This window comes from Ptychodera flava, chromosome 21 (genome assembly GCF_041260155.1).
Source record: "Ptychodera flava strain L36383 chromosome 21, AS_Pfla_20210202, whole genome shotgun sequence".
NCBI classification, from domain to species: domain Eukaryota; kingdom Metazoa; phylum Hemichordata; class Enteropneusta; family Ptychoderidae; genus Ptychodera; species Ptychodera flava.
In genome coordinates this window covers 18155775-18175227 of record NC_091948.1, presented here as the reverse complement: position 1 = coordinate 18175227, position 19453 = coordinate 18155775, and the positions used below count along the sequence as shown (strand labels likewise).

The 19453-nt window shown below is 37.0% G+C and overlaps 1 protein-coding gene across 1 annotated transcript; it reads right to left on the bottom strand.

The window, feature by feature from the left end:
- Positions 1 to 1508: 1508 nt before the first annotated feature.
- LOC139121608 (myotrophin-like) lies at positions 1509 to 14067 on the bottom strand. Its single transcript, XM_070686651.1, is given in 5 exon segments — positions 1509 to 5288; positions 6393 to 6433; positions 6436 to 6475; positions 7175 to 7288; positions 13921 to 14067. Coding segments are annotated over 5 exon segments (351 nt in total). The 5' UTR covers positions 13990 to 14067; the 3' UTR covers positions 1509 to 5201.
- Between the last annotated feature and the right edge of the window lie 5386 nt (positions 14068 to 19453).

Here is a 19453-nt window from a genome sequence, read left to right as displayed (position 1 = left end):
AAAATACCCTGGTAAAGGTGGAAAGCTACCTCAAGCAAATAGCTATTTTTGACTTGTAATGTCCTAAACATTGTTTGTTTTTCATCATTTTGAGTGAAAACCTACCCGCTCACAGACTGCGAACAAAGCTTTATTAGAGGCACCTGTTGATTTTCTAAAGGAAACATGCATGTTGGATTCCATGATAGAAACTAAGCTGCTGTTGTTGAATTCGAAGAAAACCAGTCTTTCTGAAGAAAAGTATACATCCTGTAGTGTTTCATTGTTTTGGCATCATTTGCGATTGGAATGGTATACTGTTTTTTGTGTGGAGAGCAATTCTGAAAGTTTGGGCATCTGTTACAAGTGCATTGCATTGGAACATGGACATAAAATCTATGGTTGGATCGACCAGACCCAAAGCCGCGTGGCACAAATGTGTATGTGTAAGCTCTTCAAATTCCAGGCTTTGTAAATTACACCATTCCAGGGATGTAGAAAATTTTGGTTACAGTTGGCAAAAATTAAAGTACAGGTGGTTACAAGTGGTATATCTACACATAAACTTTGTGCAAAATGTCCTGATGTTTTACTTCCACTAAATTTGCACAGCCGGCACATTTTAGCTGGCAGCCGGTTGTTTTTGCCGGCTGCCAGCTATTTTCTCCGTCCCTGATTTCTGTGAAGTGACATATATACACAGAAACCATGTTCACATACTAAAGTCGCAGTGTCAGGTAAAGTACATACTAATTCTACTGTGTGGTTACAGCATTGGACAAATCCATTTGCTATTTTGAGGTTACAAGGACTAAGGGAGTCCTTCAATGCAGTCTGGAGGTACTTCACTGAATCATGCAACATTCACTGCAACAGCTTTTGAAGGACCCCTGGACCACAATGTGTCAACCAGTATGTTTACACCAACGGAATATCATGTCAACTAAGTACGCTAAAAATGGATGAAGGGAAGTACTTATGGTAGATTGAGTTCTCTACAATGACGTACTACACACACACATTACGCACATTTAGATATACACACATGTTATTCAGACATACTCTTCACACACATCACCCACATACATTCAGACATACATGTACTACACACGCCCACACATATACATGTACATATCACACACACACACACACACACTTTATGCACATTTAAATACACATGCACGTTACATACATTCAGACTTACTACTCACACACATACCCACATACATTCAGACATACATGTACTACACACGCCCACACATATACATGTACATATCACACACACACACACTTTACGCACATTGAGATACACATGCACATTACATACATTCAGACTTACTACTCACACACATCACTCACATACATTCAGACATACATGTACTACACACACACACACACACACCATATCACACACACATACATATCATTCGCACTGGACATCAACTGATCCAACAGCTTTCTATGCTATTACCTGTGCATTTGTTCACCCTCAGTTTCTTCAGTGCAGAGTAAAATGAACAACAACAAACTTAAACTTTTAATTTGTGGCTTTTTTATTCACTTTAATAAATGGTGTTGATTTCAGATTCAGAGAGGTATGCGTACAATTGATAAAAACAATACAAGAGTGGATACAAAAAATAGACATCAGCCCATACGTTGTAACCTTGTTTACATTCATGGCCAGGTTGTGTGCCAAGTTCAAAGGAATTAAGTCAATGGCAATCATTGAGTTTCTTTTGGGGCACATAGAAAAGTGTGCTGAACCAAAACCGAATAGTGCTACTTAGTATTTTGTAAGCCAACGTGGTTGACAGTCTTTCTACCATATATGGATATATGCAAATATGTGGTGTCTGGGTAATCATATACTGACTAGTGTATGTAAAGTTGAGTTTAAAAACTGTTTGCACACAGAGATGCAGCGTGAACAGTGCATCAGAATAATTTTCACTACTTTGTGTGTTCTACTGGCAAGGATTTTCAACATCTGATGATCCTTTGCAAACAAAATGTAACAACACTCTCACAGTAGTTCAAAAGGTCATCTAGTCCGTAGGCCCAAGAGCAAGAATCCCCCCTGGTTCTGTGAAGCCATAGACCCTATACAAAAAGAGCCCACGGTTTAAGGTAGAATGCGCCTCGGGACACATATTCAGACTTTCAAATTTATACAATTCTTTTCTGCTATATCACTTGTTGGGGTTCATTTTAAAGCTCTTGGTGTAAGAAAACTTTTCACCGGCTTAGTTTTTCAAATTTCAAAATTTTATTTTTCCCCATAGAGTTAACAATGGATGGTGGCCATTTTGAATTTTCAATAAAATATCCATAATTCTTGGGTTACTTGATTCTCTAGTACCAAAATTGGCATGGTGACCCGTGATTTTTATTCTTCATTTTGAAAAAAGAATGGTTGAAAGATTTCTTAAGGAAAGTTTGAGCAAAAGTTTAAGTCTTTCGCTTTCGAGACGCATACTACCTTAACAAAACATAATTTTAGACATGCGACAGCGTCCCCAACTACATGTATCTGAAGAGAAACACAGAGGGCATCCTAAGTAGAAAAGTGTCAGAATAATTGATATGCTTTTCAGGCGCACCAGTACATTGCATAGTAATTGTACAAAGAATGTTCGTAAAAATCTAGCTAATCTAGTGTGAATACCACTGTATTCACTAATAACATGTGCATGCAATAAGCTACAATTGCTGAGGGTCCATAAAAATAGCATGATTCCGTTTTCTTGGTTTACAATGTAACATCATGGTGGCAGCAGCCGAAATGAAGAGATTACCATACGTCTATGCTCATGGTAAAATGTTGACAGTCCCTCGTGCCTTTTTGTTGAGAGAGTCATCAGACTCTGTTGTGCCAGTACATCCAATATGCTTACGTCATGTACAACACATTATAGATGAGTTCCATGGGAACAAAATTATTGTAAGTATAGTTTCCCCGATGAGTTGCTCTACATCATCTCTGGAACAGTAGATCATGAAGTTGAGGCAAAAAATTGCACAAATGGCTGTCAACAGTTTTACTTCACCTGGATAAACCTGCAAAGCAAATCTACGCACTCTCTACTCTCCCTACAATTATCAAAGTAACTGGCAGTGCCAGTTTGAAAATTGGGCAATTCCATTAGACAAAGAGGGTAGGTCAATGGGTTAATCTACGGCCGCTACAATACTAAAAAAGTAACCCTTCTGTACGTCATTTAGTGCAGTAAATGTGACAACCTGGTTTCCTCTTATCAAAGCGAACATCAGAAAAATCTGTAAAAATCCAGACAAATTTATTCCTGACACCGACTAGTAAAATCCTAACTGAATCCATCCTCTACATGGATGCATGATGCTGTATCTGACTGAGAAATAAAAATCTGGTTGCCATGGCAATATGAGACTGGACTATCCCACTACATCATGGGTATGCAAGACACAGGAAACAGCAATACCAGTACATGTAAAATTTAAAGTCAAACCTGCTTATTGATTTTTTTCAATGTCAAACTACACTACTTGACAATTTGAAGTGGCCTCGGTAAAGTTTACACTCTGGACAAAATTGATTTTTGTACTTTTGACAACCAGCCTTTAAATATATGACCACAATATACAACAAACAGACTCTGACATGCATCGCATGTGTAAGTTAATTCAATGCAAGCTTGTAACAGCTGAATGACAATTGCACCTGTAGCAGAACACATATCTTTGGATGTACTGGTTTGAAATCATAATAGGAGGTAAGAAAGTGCAAACAAACAAAACACCAGAAATGTTAAGGTCAAAGTTCACAGAGCAACTTATTGATAATTTTGTTCGTTGATAACTTGACACGTATGAGACAGGGAGCTGAATGACTCGCACTAAAATCAGCCTTTCCTGAGTCATTTTGGTTTGTGATCAAGCTGTTTGTCAAGAATTACAAATAGTGGGGAAGTTTGCAAAAATGCTTGCAGAGTAATACTGCCTGCTTTCCCAACATCCAATGACCCAGCAAAGGCAAATTGAAAGCACATCAAGCATTGTGACCAATAATTTACAACATAGGACAAAATTGTATTTCTGCAATAAACCACATGCAGCGACAGTTCACCACGAGATTTCGACCAGTTCACGATATAAGCGCATGAGCATTAGCAACTTCATATATGGAGTGAACTGGTCAAAACCGAGTGGTATACCATCGCTGGGTGTTGTTTATTGCTATTATATCATAACAGTATATTGAAATTCTGGCATGGAACATCATAAAGGATTCTTATCTTGTGGAGAGCTCGAGCATGTGTCAACCGTGCTATATCACATATATAGCACTGTTCTTGTCATGTCTCAACCAATCAGATTGCTTTATTAGAACCATCAATATACTGGTACGATATAATTCTCAGTGGAAGTATACAAGGTTACTTATTAAAAAGTGAAGTACTTTTCATCATCTTTAGATTTTAAGATGACTTTGTTCGTTCTGCCCTTTTCCATAAATAAGATTTTCTGTCGGAACTTCCATACCTCTGAGCATCTTTAACTTATACAGAATACGTTTTAGAGGTTGAATTGTTTGTGTACAAAGACAATGCTTGAAAAGGTTTGTGATGGAAAAAAGAGTAATATTTGAACAATGCTTTCATAAGGATCAATGATCAATCCGAGAGCAGAATAAAACAAAATGGCCGATAAAATGTAGCAAACACTGCACCTACATGGCAATACCAGATTACAAATTTTACACTCCAACATCTGATAGGGTGTTTGAAGATATTGCAGCATTGCTACTCACATAATTTTCATCTAAAAATCCTTTTGCAAACCATGTACTCATTTAGTTGGAGGGGAAACCTAATGCAACATAAACATAGTTGGCTGCACAATATTTTCCTACTTGCCATCTGTGCATAGCGGAAACAAACATACAATTGACATCACACAATTGACAGTAATGCTTGCTTAATTTAACTTATATCATTTAACTTCAAAATAAAATTAAACCTTCCCAGGTTCTGTCATGATCACACTTCAACTATTATTTCTTTTCATAATCTAGTATACCGCCCTCTATCATCACTCTTGCGGTAAGGAACACTGCCCTCTATAGTCTACTGAAAGCTTTTCCTTGTTGCAAAGTTTTTTACTCATTTTATACAAAAGAGAATTGTTTACAAAAGAGAACAAAGACATTGAAAGAATATTTCCTTTTTTTGTTGTTCGTTTTTTTACTTCAGCAATTCCTTCATGTCGTTACTTTCTGCACATTCGATGTAAGATGAGCCGTCTGGTGCTTTGCCGTCCTTCTTTGCACCCTAAAATTTGAAGTAAAAGAAAGAGTTGGGAAACATTAAAGTGGCAGAAGCTGTGACTTTTGATGGTTTTTTTTCACTATTTTCATCTAAATGTCAACTACAGTTTCTTGCTCTACTCCTCAGAGCATGTTGAGATACACAGTATTCAGCTTGTCAACTAAGGGGCAACGTCAAAAGATCGATGTTTGAAAAAAATTTAATTGCTTAAGTTTAGGGGTGGGGGGTTTTTGGCCAAATTAATTTCTGTGCAGTCAAAAACGATTTAACGTCTTTTTGGCAAATTGTACGATTTCAAGGCTGCTTTTCGTACGCTAAATCGATCCAGTCACCCGTATTTGTGTTACTTTATAATGGTTTTCAATTTTCATATAATTCAATGGTACATTGGTAAGTCGTTTGAAAGAATTAGTACAGGGTATGAGTCCTCAATCTTTTTCAATTTTAGGTCAGTTAAGTTAGAAGGGGGGGGGGGGGTCTGAGGCCAAACTTAAGCAATTAAGTTAGATTTATTATATTGAACTTTTGATGTTGCCCCTAAGGCGGCACCAAGTGTACACTGCATCGTTATTGTTGACAAGTGAATTTTGGTCCAGACTGGAATTCAAATGTAAACAATAACCGTGCATTCTGCACGTATAAACACTGCACTGACAAGCTAAATAGTTGGTGTTTGAACATGCTTTGGAGAGTAGAACAAAAAACTGCTATTGATATGCAAAACAATGTTGAAATAATCATTAAATGTTAAAGCTACAGGCTCTTTAAAGGTATACAGTCACCTGTAATCTAAGTATGACCATATATGGTCAAAGGGGTATTCCTTGGTATTCAAATTGCCCATGTGAGCGCTATGTTTTTAAAAAAGCGGCCACCTCCTTAGAATCTGTGATTGGTTAGATTTTCTCTTTCCATGGTAACTGTGGCAAAATTGGAACAGGTGACAGTATACCTTTAACCCTCACCATGTAAACTTCATTTGTTGTCACATACATTCATGCAGCTTGGCTGAATATCAAATAATAAGATTATGACTCAATTTTTTTAATACAATTTTGTAGTAATTATGCAGAACTAAGCCTGGTGTAATGATAAAAGAGTACTTACCTTACTGAGCAAATACCTGACACATTCCGTGTGACCTTCAATATTGCCGATAGCAACGGTGTGATACCGTGTTTGTCTGGAAGCTGATGTGAGGAAAACAAAATACGCTGTAATTTTTAATAATTTTTCAGACATGTCTTTTTTATGTCACCTAGAATTTCTTGTTCTACTTCAAGTCATGTTGACATGCGATATGTACACAATATTCAGCTTGTCAACTCAACCAGTATATGTGTAGAATGCATTGTTTATCTGTTGACATGAGAATTCTGGCCTGGACTAGAATATTTAAATGTAAACAATAACAATGCATTATACATGTCTATAAAGGCTGTGTTGATGTGTTGACAAGCTGAATGGTGGGTGTTTCAACATGCTTTGGGGAGTAGAACAAGAACTTGCGATTGACGTACAAAACAAAAATAATGAAAAATTCATGAAAAGTTGCAGCTACTGGCCATTTACAAACTTTGCATTGCAACATACTTGTGGGGAAAAGAATGCAAAAATGAATTTGCTTTCTGCCAAAATAATGAGAATACAATCAAATTTACAACTTTTTCTCCCCATTGACAATCCAGAAATAGAATTTTGTGTGCGCTCAAGAAGCCGTACAGAACAACCTTCCATACCGTTTACTGTTTCAAGGTGCCCGTACCCCCTATGTGCAGAACAGTCTGCATGTTCAAAGTTGAATAGTTTCAAGGAATCCATTGGCTCATCACCAGAGTTTGCCTCATGCTTTGTATGAGCAGTGCAAAGGTGTAAAACTAAAGACTTACGTTTACATCAATGTCTTTTGAAACTAGATATTGCAGGACTTCCAACTGGCCATAATCAGCAGCAATATGAAGACCATTACGACCCTGATGAATTTCCTGGTTCACATCGAATCCCTGATTTGAAAAAAAAATGGAAACAGGAACTAAACTGGATGTGTCATAATATGTATATGATATACAGGTCTGATCAATCAATATTCTGACTGGCTATGAATATGATTCTGAACTCCACACCCACAGACTATATCAAAACATATTCAAAAATGAATGATGGGAGTCGTCAAAGGCATGATTATTTCATTGAAGATTTTCTCCATTACCGGTAGCTTGCACCATAATCGTCCTGCTTTAAAGTCTTTCACTTTCAAGTCCCATACTAGTTTAACCCTTTCACCACCATGGTTTGTCCCAAATCCATTGTTTTCTATGGTAAAGTTGGACCTGTATACAGGGAACTGGGGGTGAAAGGGTTGAAGTGACAATACCTGTATCTTTTGAAAAACATGTATTTACAAACTAGTTTTGTTTTGGAAAATGATAATTTTCTTTCTTCTCTTGGAAATCAGATGAAACTAAAAGTATTTGCCTGGCTAACACAAAGTTATGTACCACATGTGACATTACCCCACAGAGACACAGTGCAAGTATGCCACACTCAGCAAAGTTGCACCAAAGTTTGCGATGAATTCTGTTGCCATCCCTGCAAATCTTGTGTTATCACGAAGGAAAGAACAGTACACTGAGGTGTAATAATAGCAAAACTTTCAGAAATGTGATCTTCTCTCTTTGATGAAAATATACAGCACTCTTTGTCACAGTGTTCGTGTTTAAAATCTTCCACGCCAAAAACTTGTTTCTCTTGTGAAGTTGTATAGTTTGTGCACAACCATTTTCAGTATGCTTACAGTATAAGATACCAGTTGTTCCCAAACCAAAGTAGCAAGCGTGTACAAGTGCTCATTGACATAAGGTTATTGCTCTGCAGTGCAAATACCATTAATATGTGCATGCTCGGCACCATTTTACAAGTGGTATAGCCACAAACTCATGACGTCAAATCGCCGTACACAAAACACACATGCCTTGTAATTATGGCACTGTGTATTGTGTACGGCGATTTGACGTCATCAGGTTGTGGCTATACCACTTGTAAAATGGTGCAGCAGGCTCATATGAAAGTATCGGTAAAATGGGGCAATTATGTACTAGTAATTTTATGGTATGTAATGATACTGATGATAATAAATTTTAGTCCACACTAAAATTGGATTGTGAAAAATAACACATTACATTTCCAATACAATCTTTGTGTTAAGGTCAGTATGCAGGTAAATGTACACGGAGTTCCCCAATCATTTTGCTGAAGTTCCCCCTTGGTATATCAATGCAAACACTGAATCAGAATACGGAACAGCAGAAATGTTACCAGGGTTCCCAAATTATTTACCAAGGTTTCCAAAGCCAAGCAATAACACTTGACATAACACACAGACTAGGTAGAGAATATGCTCACCAACTGGGTATTTTAACAAAATTTTGGGTGTGGACTGCGAAACTGTATTCTACACACATAATAAATCTAAGGCAAAATAAATTTACAAGTGACAGATGATGTAGCTTTGATTCTGTCATACAGTTTCTATCCTCTTTATACGATCGGGAAGTGGAATAACTTTGTGTAAAAATTAAATACAAACAATATACAGCAAAAGTGAAGAATGCATTAATCATATTGAACTACGTATATATTAAAATTCGACAGCATCCTACACAGTGTGTTTGAAACCCGTAAAAGGCAACCTCAGATGAGTATATTTCTACCACTACAATGATGATATCAAACAAGCTCACTTCTAAATACTGTTGTACTGTAAAACACTTTCTGTTAGCTGAATGCTTTTTTTAACATTTTCTACTTTTCATCGCAATCACGCAATTTTGAACGGTTCAACTCCGGAATAAATAGAACCAAATGTGTTCTACAGACTCAGTATGCCCAAAAAGATCATGTGATGGCGGCGCGAACAAACCCATGTGTACAAACGCATACAGAAATACATGTATATCTATGAGCATTCGCGCATGCGCCTGTTTGTACCGGAGTCCCATCGATTTCCAGGTTTATCCTATTTAGCCAAAACGTCACTGTAACCATATTAAATAGAGGGAAAAGTTTAATTAGCGGCATCTTAATTTAGCGAATGACAGACTTGGCTAAATTCACTAAATAAGGATGCTATATAAAAAGACATGTTTTCCAGTATTGTGTATTATATTACAGCTGCATCTACAAATTCACTGACATTGCCAAAACTATAAAATAATAGCAATAATGTATCCCATCCAGACTCATAATTGACTCAAGGAAACTTTGCACTCCATAATGTGCTTGTCTTCACCGCGTATATTATGTCGTGTGCAGTTTGCTTTCGTCCATGGAGTGCCCGGAGGGGGTTCCTTGTTGCTTAGTCACTGAAAAATTATAATGACTGAACACCCTTTGTTACTTCCATTTTAAACAATGCCACTTGTATTGCCAGTGTGTCATCCTGGATACTTCAGAAAGAGGAGAGCTAGTATGCCCCCATGCCATTATGTAACAAGGTGGGGAGGGGAGTTTAAAATATATATCTTTTACAAAAATTCTTCGTTTCACTGCAACCAGTCTGATTGGTTTTTCAGAGAAAATACACCAAGTGAACTGATCTACTATTGGACTGCATTGGATATGAGGAAGGTTTCGCAATGATTTTCACATCCCAATAATAATTAGGACTTAATTATGTTCACACCATGACATGTCACTTAAAATGTAATAACCATCACAACTGTTATAGAAATAACGGGCGATGCGCTGACCATTAACGTTTATTTACGGGCGGGGCGAGAGGAAAGCAAAATATTTTGGCGTTCCTCTCGCCCGCGCCCATAAATAAACGTTAATGGTCAGGGTGGAGTCTGTTATTTCCATTATATTATCAACAAACCCTCAAAAACCGTCAAAATTTACAAAAATTTCTCATGCGAACGACAACAGGGCCCCAAAACTGTCAGTGAGTAGTGCGCGCGCTGTAAAAAATTTGCAAATTTTGAGATTTTTTCAAAAAGTGTCTAAACTTGGCCCACAAGTGTTCCATTTTATTTTGTTACTGATTATAATCTTTGTACAAATTACAGTTTACGTTTTAGCTGTACAGTTAAGATGTTTACGATATTATTCATATTCAAGGGCACAAAAACAAACTATTATTGCGTATTTGTGGTCGGTCACATAGTTCAGCTGAACCATTAAATGCGACGGACAGGGCATGGTAATGGAATGATCAAATAATGTTTTATAGATCAGAGGTCTAAAAGTCTATTGGAAGGGTATATGTCATTAAGAGAGATATAATCAAGGACTGCACTCAATTATCATTTGGTAAAGACTTAGAAAATGTACAAACAGGACCAGCAATGCTAACTTTTGATGATTTTTTTCACCATTTTTATTTTGCATCTCAAAAGCAAGTTCTTATTCTACTCTTAAAAGAACCTTGGAACACCTCTATTTAGCTTGTCAGCATAGCATCTATATGTGTAAAATGTTATTGTCTTCATTTGAATTTTAGTCCCGAACAGAATTCACTTGTCAACAAAAGCAATGCTGTCTACACATGCACATGCTGCTTTTACATGCTGAATACTGTGTATCTCAACATGCTTATGGAGGTAGATGAAAAATATGCTTATGAATGGAAGTAGGACAAAATATTATGGTTGACATTAAAAATAAAAGTAGTGAAAAATCATCAAAAGTTAGCATTACTGGCCCTTTAACACATTATAACCTGGCTGTCAATAGGCACTAATGTATATGTGATCAGAAAGTAAATATGAATTGGTGGAAGTTGTGCAATTGCAGGACAAAACCCTCTTCAGTGTTTGACAGGCAAGGCACAGCTTGCAATATTGCAGGAATCCCAAATTGCTACAGCCTGGATGGAACACTGCATCACCTCCTGTCAAATATGCCGTATTTTCTCATGAAATAGTACCCCATATTTACTGATATATCATTTAAATCATGTCACAGTCCTGACAAAACAATGAAAATCTACACTTGGTATGGGGTTCCTACATGTCATCAAATTATTCTAGTTAGTTCTGCCGTGTTATGTGTGCAGAGTGTTAATGACCAAACCTAACTTCACGTATTAATCATAGACCCTTGAGAAAAACTCAACATTACATTAGCACTGCAAAGTTACTGTTGACCCCTGACCCTACAAATATGTGGAAACACTGAATAGGTGAAAAAATTTGTGGCAGTCATTAAACATAAATAGTGCATGTTATCATTGTACAATACCGTACTTCTGGTACTGAATACAATAATACTGAATACAGTAATTTTTGTATTTTTGCTATTTTTTACTTAGTGGGAAGTGATTCGTTCAATTTTGTTACCAGAGGAGCGCTGGGTCAAAGTTCATGAGTACTCTGATCTTATGCTGCTTGTAGGTGTGAAATATGCAGTACCTATAAACAACAAAATTATTTCCACAAGCAAGGTTTGCTCTTAAATGGGAAAATCTCCTTTGAGTTCGCTCAAACTTTTCTTGAGCAAAATTTCAACCATATATTTTCAACATCAAGAATAAAATTTGGGATCACTATGAAAACGTTTTGTAATAAAGACTAATCATCCCATATTTACCGATGTATTTAGAATTCATAATGGCTGCCATCCCTGTGTTACAGTACCTCTATTGGGGAAAAAATAAAAATTCTGGTTTTTACAAAACTAAGCCAGGGAAAACTTTATTTTTTCCATAAGCTTCAAGCCTACAAGTAGTAGGCTAAAAGAATACAGAATCTGAATATCTGACCCTGAGGCGCATTCTACCTTAACTATCAACAAAAGAGCAAATACGCTTCCAAATATCTTTATATACACTGGATATTGATGATTGGAATTCACTGACTTTTTCACTGTATGCCAGTAGTTCTGGCAGTTTAAAGGTAAAGACACATAATTCCATTTCGATCCGAAATGTGACTTGTATTGGATCAGATTACACAGGTATAAGTCTACCAAAGTGCAGCTGACTTCAGTTCTAGCAAATAAAGGTTTCATTGAATCTTCATAAGTAAAATGTCTATTCTTAGCTTCATTTGCTGATCCCATAAACTTCCTTTCAAAAGGACTAGATGCAATGTTTGTTGTAAAATGCATTTTTATATTTGAAAAGTGAATTCTGGTCCGGACAAGAATTCAAACTGAAATAATATCGGACAGTGCTTGTACAATACAGATGTGGTGTTGACAACATGACAGTGGGTGTGTTAAGATGCTTTGGGATGCACAACAAGAAACCATAGTTGACACTTAAAACAAAGATATTTAAAATATAATTGAAAAATACATCTATAGGCCCACTAATAAAACTTGAAACTTTTACAGGAAAACTTTGACCATTTTCTTCTGTCAAGTGTTGAAGAGGATGCTCCTGGAGGAAATTACTTTTGCACCCCATTTCCTATTAGAGGTCTAACTTTATGATTGAAAGCAATAGCATTGGGTTAAACCATGTTGTTGAAGGGGTTATAGCAGCATACTGCCATCAACAAATCTGACTCACTATGAATCATTTTTCAATTTGGAAGAATCAACACCTGCACTGTTCTTAACAGCTTGAAAATATAGAGGGGCTGTTAATTTACATAACAATGTATAATTTGCATAATTTTTTGCTGTAAAATGTATTCTTTGTACAGTATTAACACATTTTCATATTGCTCCAAATAACGGAGGGGTGGCCCAACCCTATAAATCCCCTTCTGGAGAACCCGACTTGTATATATATATATAATATATATATATATATATATATATATATATATATATATATATATATATATATTATAATATATATATATAATATATATATATAATCTTTATTGTACGTGTGTGTGTTTTGTATATATATATATATATATACTTATTTTGTTTTAAAATATATATATATATATATATATATATATATATATATATATATATATATATATATATATATATATATATATATATATATTATCAAAGCATTAAAAGATAAGATATGTTCAACCATTCGTCTGATGATCCCTACAAAGAATACAGAGGACACATGTAGCGTAAAACTCTGAGTAACGCCTATGTCGTTTTCTATTTGTTATTAATTTTTACCATATCTATCTATCTATCTATCTATCTATCTATCTATCTATCTATCTATCTATATATTTATATATATGATTGATTGATGCAATAAAAATGGCGAGAATCTACTTCTACAATGCACAGTCCCCCGTGGAGGGACTGTGTACAATGTAGTGCTGATTTTAAGAATGGGAGTCAAGTATACTGATTTACAGAGGTGCAATACAGTAAGTTCAAATGAGAGGACATCCATTTACTGAACAGCACGAATGTCATGAGTAATTTTGAAGAAATTAAGAAATACAATTACAGGTGAGTAACACTCTATGACTGGATTGATCGCATATGAATGCCATGAACGGCAGGTATGAATAATCAGTGACAGGGTGGGTGAGATGGTGGAATGAAGCCACACGCAGCGGAAAGGGAGTTGGTTGATTGGCACGCAATGTATACAGTATAGAAAATGGACTCAGTCGAGTCGCACTGCACCGCCCACTTCAACTCATGTTTTTGACAGCAATCAGCGGGAAAGCTGTCGCATACGCCGTTCTATCCAACTTACCGGCTTTTCCACATGTTCTTTGATGGCCTCAAGGTCCCCATTCTGGAGCGCCCACTTCAGTTCACTCATTTTTCCCCCAGAAAGACTAGCCGTTCACGCGACGTATGTACAAGTGAAATCAGGAAGTAGCTGACCTACCTATTTTGACCCCTGTGTGACCTACGCACAGCATGGTGGGAAAAAGGAAATAAAACTCGGACCCCAGTCCCAGGCCCAGTCCCTTGCGGTTCCTCAGATTCAGGTTGAACGGTTGAACGCACTGCAGAGTACTCTCTTTGGTTGTGACATTTCTTTTTGGTATTGATTCTAAATTTTAAAACAGTCTAAGCAAATCTAAATTGCAATTTACTGTGACAAAGATGAAATGCAATTCATAGCAAAGTAAAGAGGGGGCATGATTTTAGGGAGCCGTCATAATTTAGGCCTATGGCCTAGGTGGTTGAAGGAATTGGGGGGGGGGGTGCTCAAAATGTGGAGAGGAAGAAGGGGGTTGCTCAATGTTTTGTACAAAATAAATTGAAACATCTCAAATTGCACCATTGCACACATCAATTTCTCGAAATTTTCAATTCGAGAGGGGGGACACCCCTCTCTCGTACTCTCCCCATTGGGTTTTTCTAACAGTTTTACTCAGTAAAGATGCAAATTTAAAACACCTCTAAGATTAAACCAGACTGCAGCATTGCACACATCAATTTCTCAAAATTTTCCATGCAAGATAGGGGCACCCCTTCTGACACTTCCCCCTTAGCCTCTCGCGTGTTCTCCCTATGTACTTTCAAATTCTAGCCAGTCAGATATCCTAGTGAAAACCCTGTCATGATACCCATCCAAATTAAACAATATTATATGGTTGGATGCTGGTTATAGTGTAACAACTTTTTGGGAAAGAAGCTGGAACTGACGACGAGTTTTGACGTAGAACTGGAACTGATTTATTGAATATGGAACCATGGAAGATCATGACAATAGTGTGAGCTTTTATATCTGTATTTTGGTGTCACTTTGAATTTCATCTTTTTCAACCGACATGAGATAACCGATAATACTCAAGCAGGGTACATCAGGATTTGAAAGGTCTTTGCTATTGCCGTATTTTTGTAAATTTTACAAATACATGTATCTGGTATTTAAGGCATAGGTCTGAGACTCAGACCCAGAGTGTCCGAGGATCAAGTTTTTTGAATTTCTGATCGTAATGACTTTAAAGTAGCCGAGAATACATTTCTCTGTAAGTAGCAACGAAATTTGTGCAAATGTTGGGATTTTGACATAGTCACGTGACTAGCAGACGATATTTTCTTGCCAAAATCACACGTGGAAATGATCATAATAGTATATTTTAACACCAGACGAAAATCGTTCAAACCACATTGTTTGTAGATGTAAAATAGCGATAAAGCTCGTGTAACAATCACTGACTTTGTCAAAATCATTAAATTTTCGGAATATTTTCTTCAGAAACAAAAAAAAATCAAGCATTTTTCACAATACACATATCAAAATATTAATTACATATGTTAAATTATTTTATTAGGGTATGGTGTCTCTCTTATGTTGAATGATAATTACTCTTTCTGAATGCAGGAAAATAATGAGCTTAGAAATTCGTTGAAATTTTACCTTTTTTAAATGTGTGAATTTTGGTAGGAAAATGTTTGCATCAGGGGTCCATTTAAAAAGCACATTGCGTATCATACAATGCACTGTGTTGTAATCTTCATACAAAATACGCTTTACAGAAAAATATGATGAAAATCTCATTAAAAGTTAGGACTACATGGTACAGCTATTGTCACTCGTTAGTGAAATACAATTCGCATCGTGTCTTCTTTGTTGTGAAAAATTTTCCTCCTGAGGATTAACACAGGGCAGAGCGGCCATATTGGATTTCAACAGCTTATTTTTCTTCTCTAGATCCAAAAGTTGCATGCTCAGTGATCTAAGGTTTTATTGAAGAAAGTTACAGCAAATGTTTCAAACTTTTAGAGTTTCGATGATCGACGAGGTGCGTACACCTTAATAACAGTAGGATAGATGTGAAAGTTTATTAGCGGTATCTAATAAATGGCAAGAATGTGAAAATGAGTGGACGATGAAGACTTGGATTGGTAGTAGCCTTTTGAGGAAGTTTATGTTATTAAGTTCAACAACTTTTATACGCTATGTAAAAGATGATACAGCTCCACGCCAGATCATGAGTGTTCAATCAATCTATGGCTGAATGAGAAAATGTGGAAGCTTAAAAATAGAATGCTTATATGTGGTCACAATTTTCAAAGCATATTTGATAATTATTTACAAAATTCTGGATGGCAGCGTTGTTAAATCATTATTAAAATTTCCCATTTATGTAATTTCCTATTCTTTACCGCTTTATTTTTGGTTTCTGCTGAAAAATATGTCTTCGTATCTTAGTGTTATAGCTTTAAACTGAATCAGAAACTCAAGCTCTGAAGTTTATATTGGATTTAAGATATGAACGAAAGTAGTTGCAAGAATTCGACATTGAGGGCGCTATACACCTGAGACCAGAAGCACGGTCGATTGTAAATGTACCATTACATTGTTCAAACGCAAATTGATACACAAAGCTATTGCCGCTATGGTTTTGCCGCTGAAGCCAATGAGGAAATCTTTATTGGACTTTAATACAATGCTGTAAGATTTAAAAAACACTATTTGAAACCAATACATGTTTGGACAGCACGAGAACTGCTGCTGTCGGTCAACAAAAGAAAGAAAACGGAAAGACTTTGCACAGCTGATTTCGATACTGATTAAATCACAGTCCCTCAACACACGTGATTAAATCATATCTTTTGTCATCAGTACAAACACCACAATAAAAATATCAAGAAAATTTATTTCAACTGCGGACACTTAATATTCCAGCTGCGGGACATTTCCAACCAATAGCAGTAGAAGGACCGTGTCTCAGTGGGCGCAAGTTCGGCGTACTTTCTGTACTCGCACTCTCAAGATGAACCTATAAAGGGAGCATTCGTTTATAGGGGAGGGGGTCGGTTGAACTTAAACTACAAATGAAATGCAAAAAGCGACCCCTCCACATTATTTTTCTACAATATGTCCTCCCCTTGTCTCAAAAATCAGTTGCAAAACGTGCCACCCCGGTCACCTGTCAGATATGGCTGTATGGTAAACATACCACTAAATTATTCCAAGATTAAACGATTGAAGTCATCAGGAAAGAGTTGGAGTACACCAAAGTCTTGACAAATTGAGGAGAAATGATAGGCTTACTAAACCAGTTTCTTCAATCTTCAAACGATCTTTATTTTAAAACCGACGTTTCGGCAATGCACAGATTGCCTTCCTCGGGGTAAAAACTAATATGTCAAACGGATAAAATTGAACATATTGAAGGAAAGTTGAATGGCTACAGAAAAGTAAATGCATGACAACATACAAGAAAAACTTCACAATGTGGTAAAAAAAAAACAACACTAAGATTAAAAGTATACAAAGATATGAAAGTTGGATAAAAATTAAAGTTAGAGGGATCTTGGTTTATTTATCACGAATGAAAATTATAGACCTTCCATATTGACCTCGATTTCTCAAAAGTAATTTTCACATTCTCTTGGAAAATTAAGGCTCATATTTGCTGCGAAAACGAGCCCTGCCACTCCTTGACGTGTTCTGCTGGGAGTGGGGCACTCCAATGACCAAGCTACCCGCGTGGCAGAGGCTACGGATTCGCAGCAAGGCTCATATATGTACACTGTGAATACCGGGATTCTGAAAAACTCTACCCCAGGGCTGTACATTTTGTTGTGGATTTAGAGCTACCCTGTGTATTTAGGCTACCAAATTTTACCATCCTCCTTCTAATCACAAAAAACGCAAAGTCAGGGAAAATATATGGTGCAGACGGACCCTCTCGGCGTCATGCCACAGAAAAAAATGTTAAATTTGTACTTGTGAGTTGACTCATTACAGTCCCTCTACTAGATTTTATTCAGGCCTATCATGACAACGAAAACATTGAACGGATAAATTATACTGGAAAGAAATGCTCTTGTGACGATACGAATGTCAACATATGAATTAAACAACCGTGGAAAGCTGACATGGAATCATCCTGTTTATCGTAATATATACCTCCATGATGTGTAAAGTAAAGTAAAGTAAGCCTTTATTGAAATCGTATCCCAGTTGGGATCTTGATCATAAGTACAATAAGGATGTGTATACTCGTCTCGGCTGGTCTCAGCTGAATGCAGCTACGCGATAGCACCCTTTACACAAGCTCTGTCATAGTTCATCGCTATGGCGTAGGGAAAACATCGCGTCCTTATGGACGTTTGATATAATGACTTATGTAGCCATAATTTTGGTTCATCAATAGGAAAACATGAAACCATAGATGACAGGAATAACAGAGGATATGCAGGTATTTTTTTAATTATTATTTTGGCACACACAATATTTGATTCGCCGTTCTCTACGAGTTGAGATGTGATGGGATCGGTTCTGTAGGTCTAATCAGTAATTTTTTAAGATTGCATTGCAGAACACACCTCTTGACAAATTGACTCAAATATCTCAGTACAAATTCTCCAAACAACTCACTTTTGGTATATTTGTATCGAAGACATGAAGAGACAACTATGTTAAATATTTCAGTTCAAAATTATGTTTGGAAATGCAGAAAATAACCCCTTATTGATTTGTTGACATGACTCATGTGTTGTGATGTTGACAAACCACCGTCAATTGTCGTACACTTCTTGTCAAATTTCCTCGATTTTTTCAATGAAAATGTGTCTGAAATTATTAAATTTCATCACATTCAAACTCTAGAGATGTAGCGACAACAACTTTTAATATTTTGTCCCCAGAATATCGGTTCTAAATGCGAGAAATAACCGATTATTAGTTTGGAGGGTGATGTAAACAGTGCAGGCCGATCGGGTCCTACTAATTACTGCCCGTGACTGCCCGTAGCTGCCCGTAGCTGCCCGAGTGCCTGCCCGAGGAGCAAGTAGGCCAAATTTCGCCATTTTAACACTAAGCCAATAGCTTGAACTTATATTATGCCTGGCTAACCAAAAATATCATTGATTTAGTGTTTTCTTTGGCGGCTTTAGAACCCGAAAGACGCCGGGCTTTCGACGAGAAAGACGTCCCCATCTTGATTGTGAGATCATACCATTCAGTGCAAGGGGTGGTAGGCTATCAAGCTGTACGCGCTCGGCAAGGTTATTGTACCACCTCTCGGACTAAATGGTATGATCTCACTATCAAGCTGGCGGATGTCCTTTGAGCCGGGCCGTCTTCAGAGTTCCAAAACCGCCGGAGAAAACATCAGGTTAACGCCAAATCAATGATATTTTTGGTTGGCTGGGCATGATATAAACTGAACCTATTTGCCTAGTGTTAAAATTGGCGAAATTTGGCCCACTTTTTCCTCGGGCAGTGCTCGGGCAGTTCTCGGGCAGTCCTCAGGCAGCTACGGGCAGTCACGGGCAGTAATTAGTAGGAGCGGGCCGATCGTTTCGTCACGCTT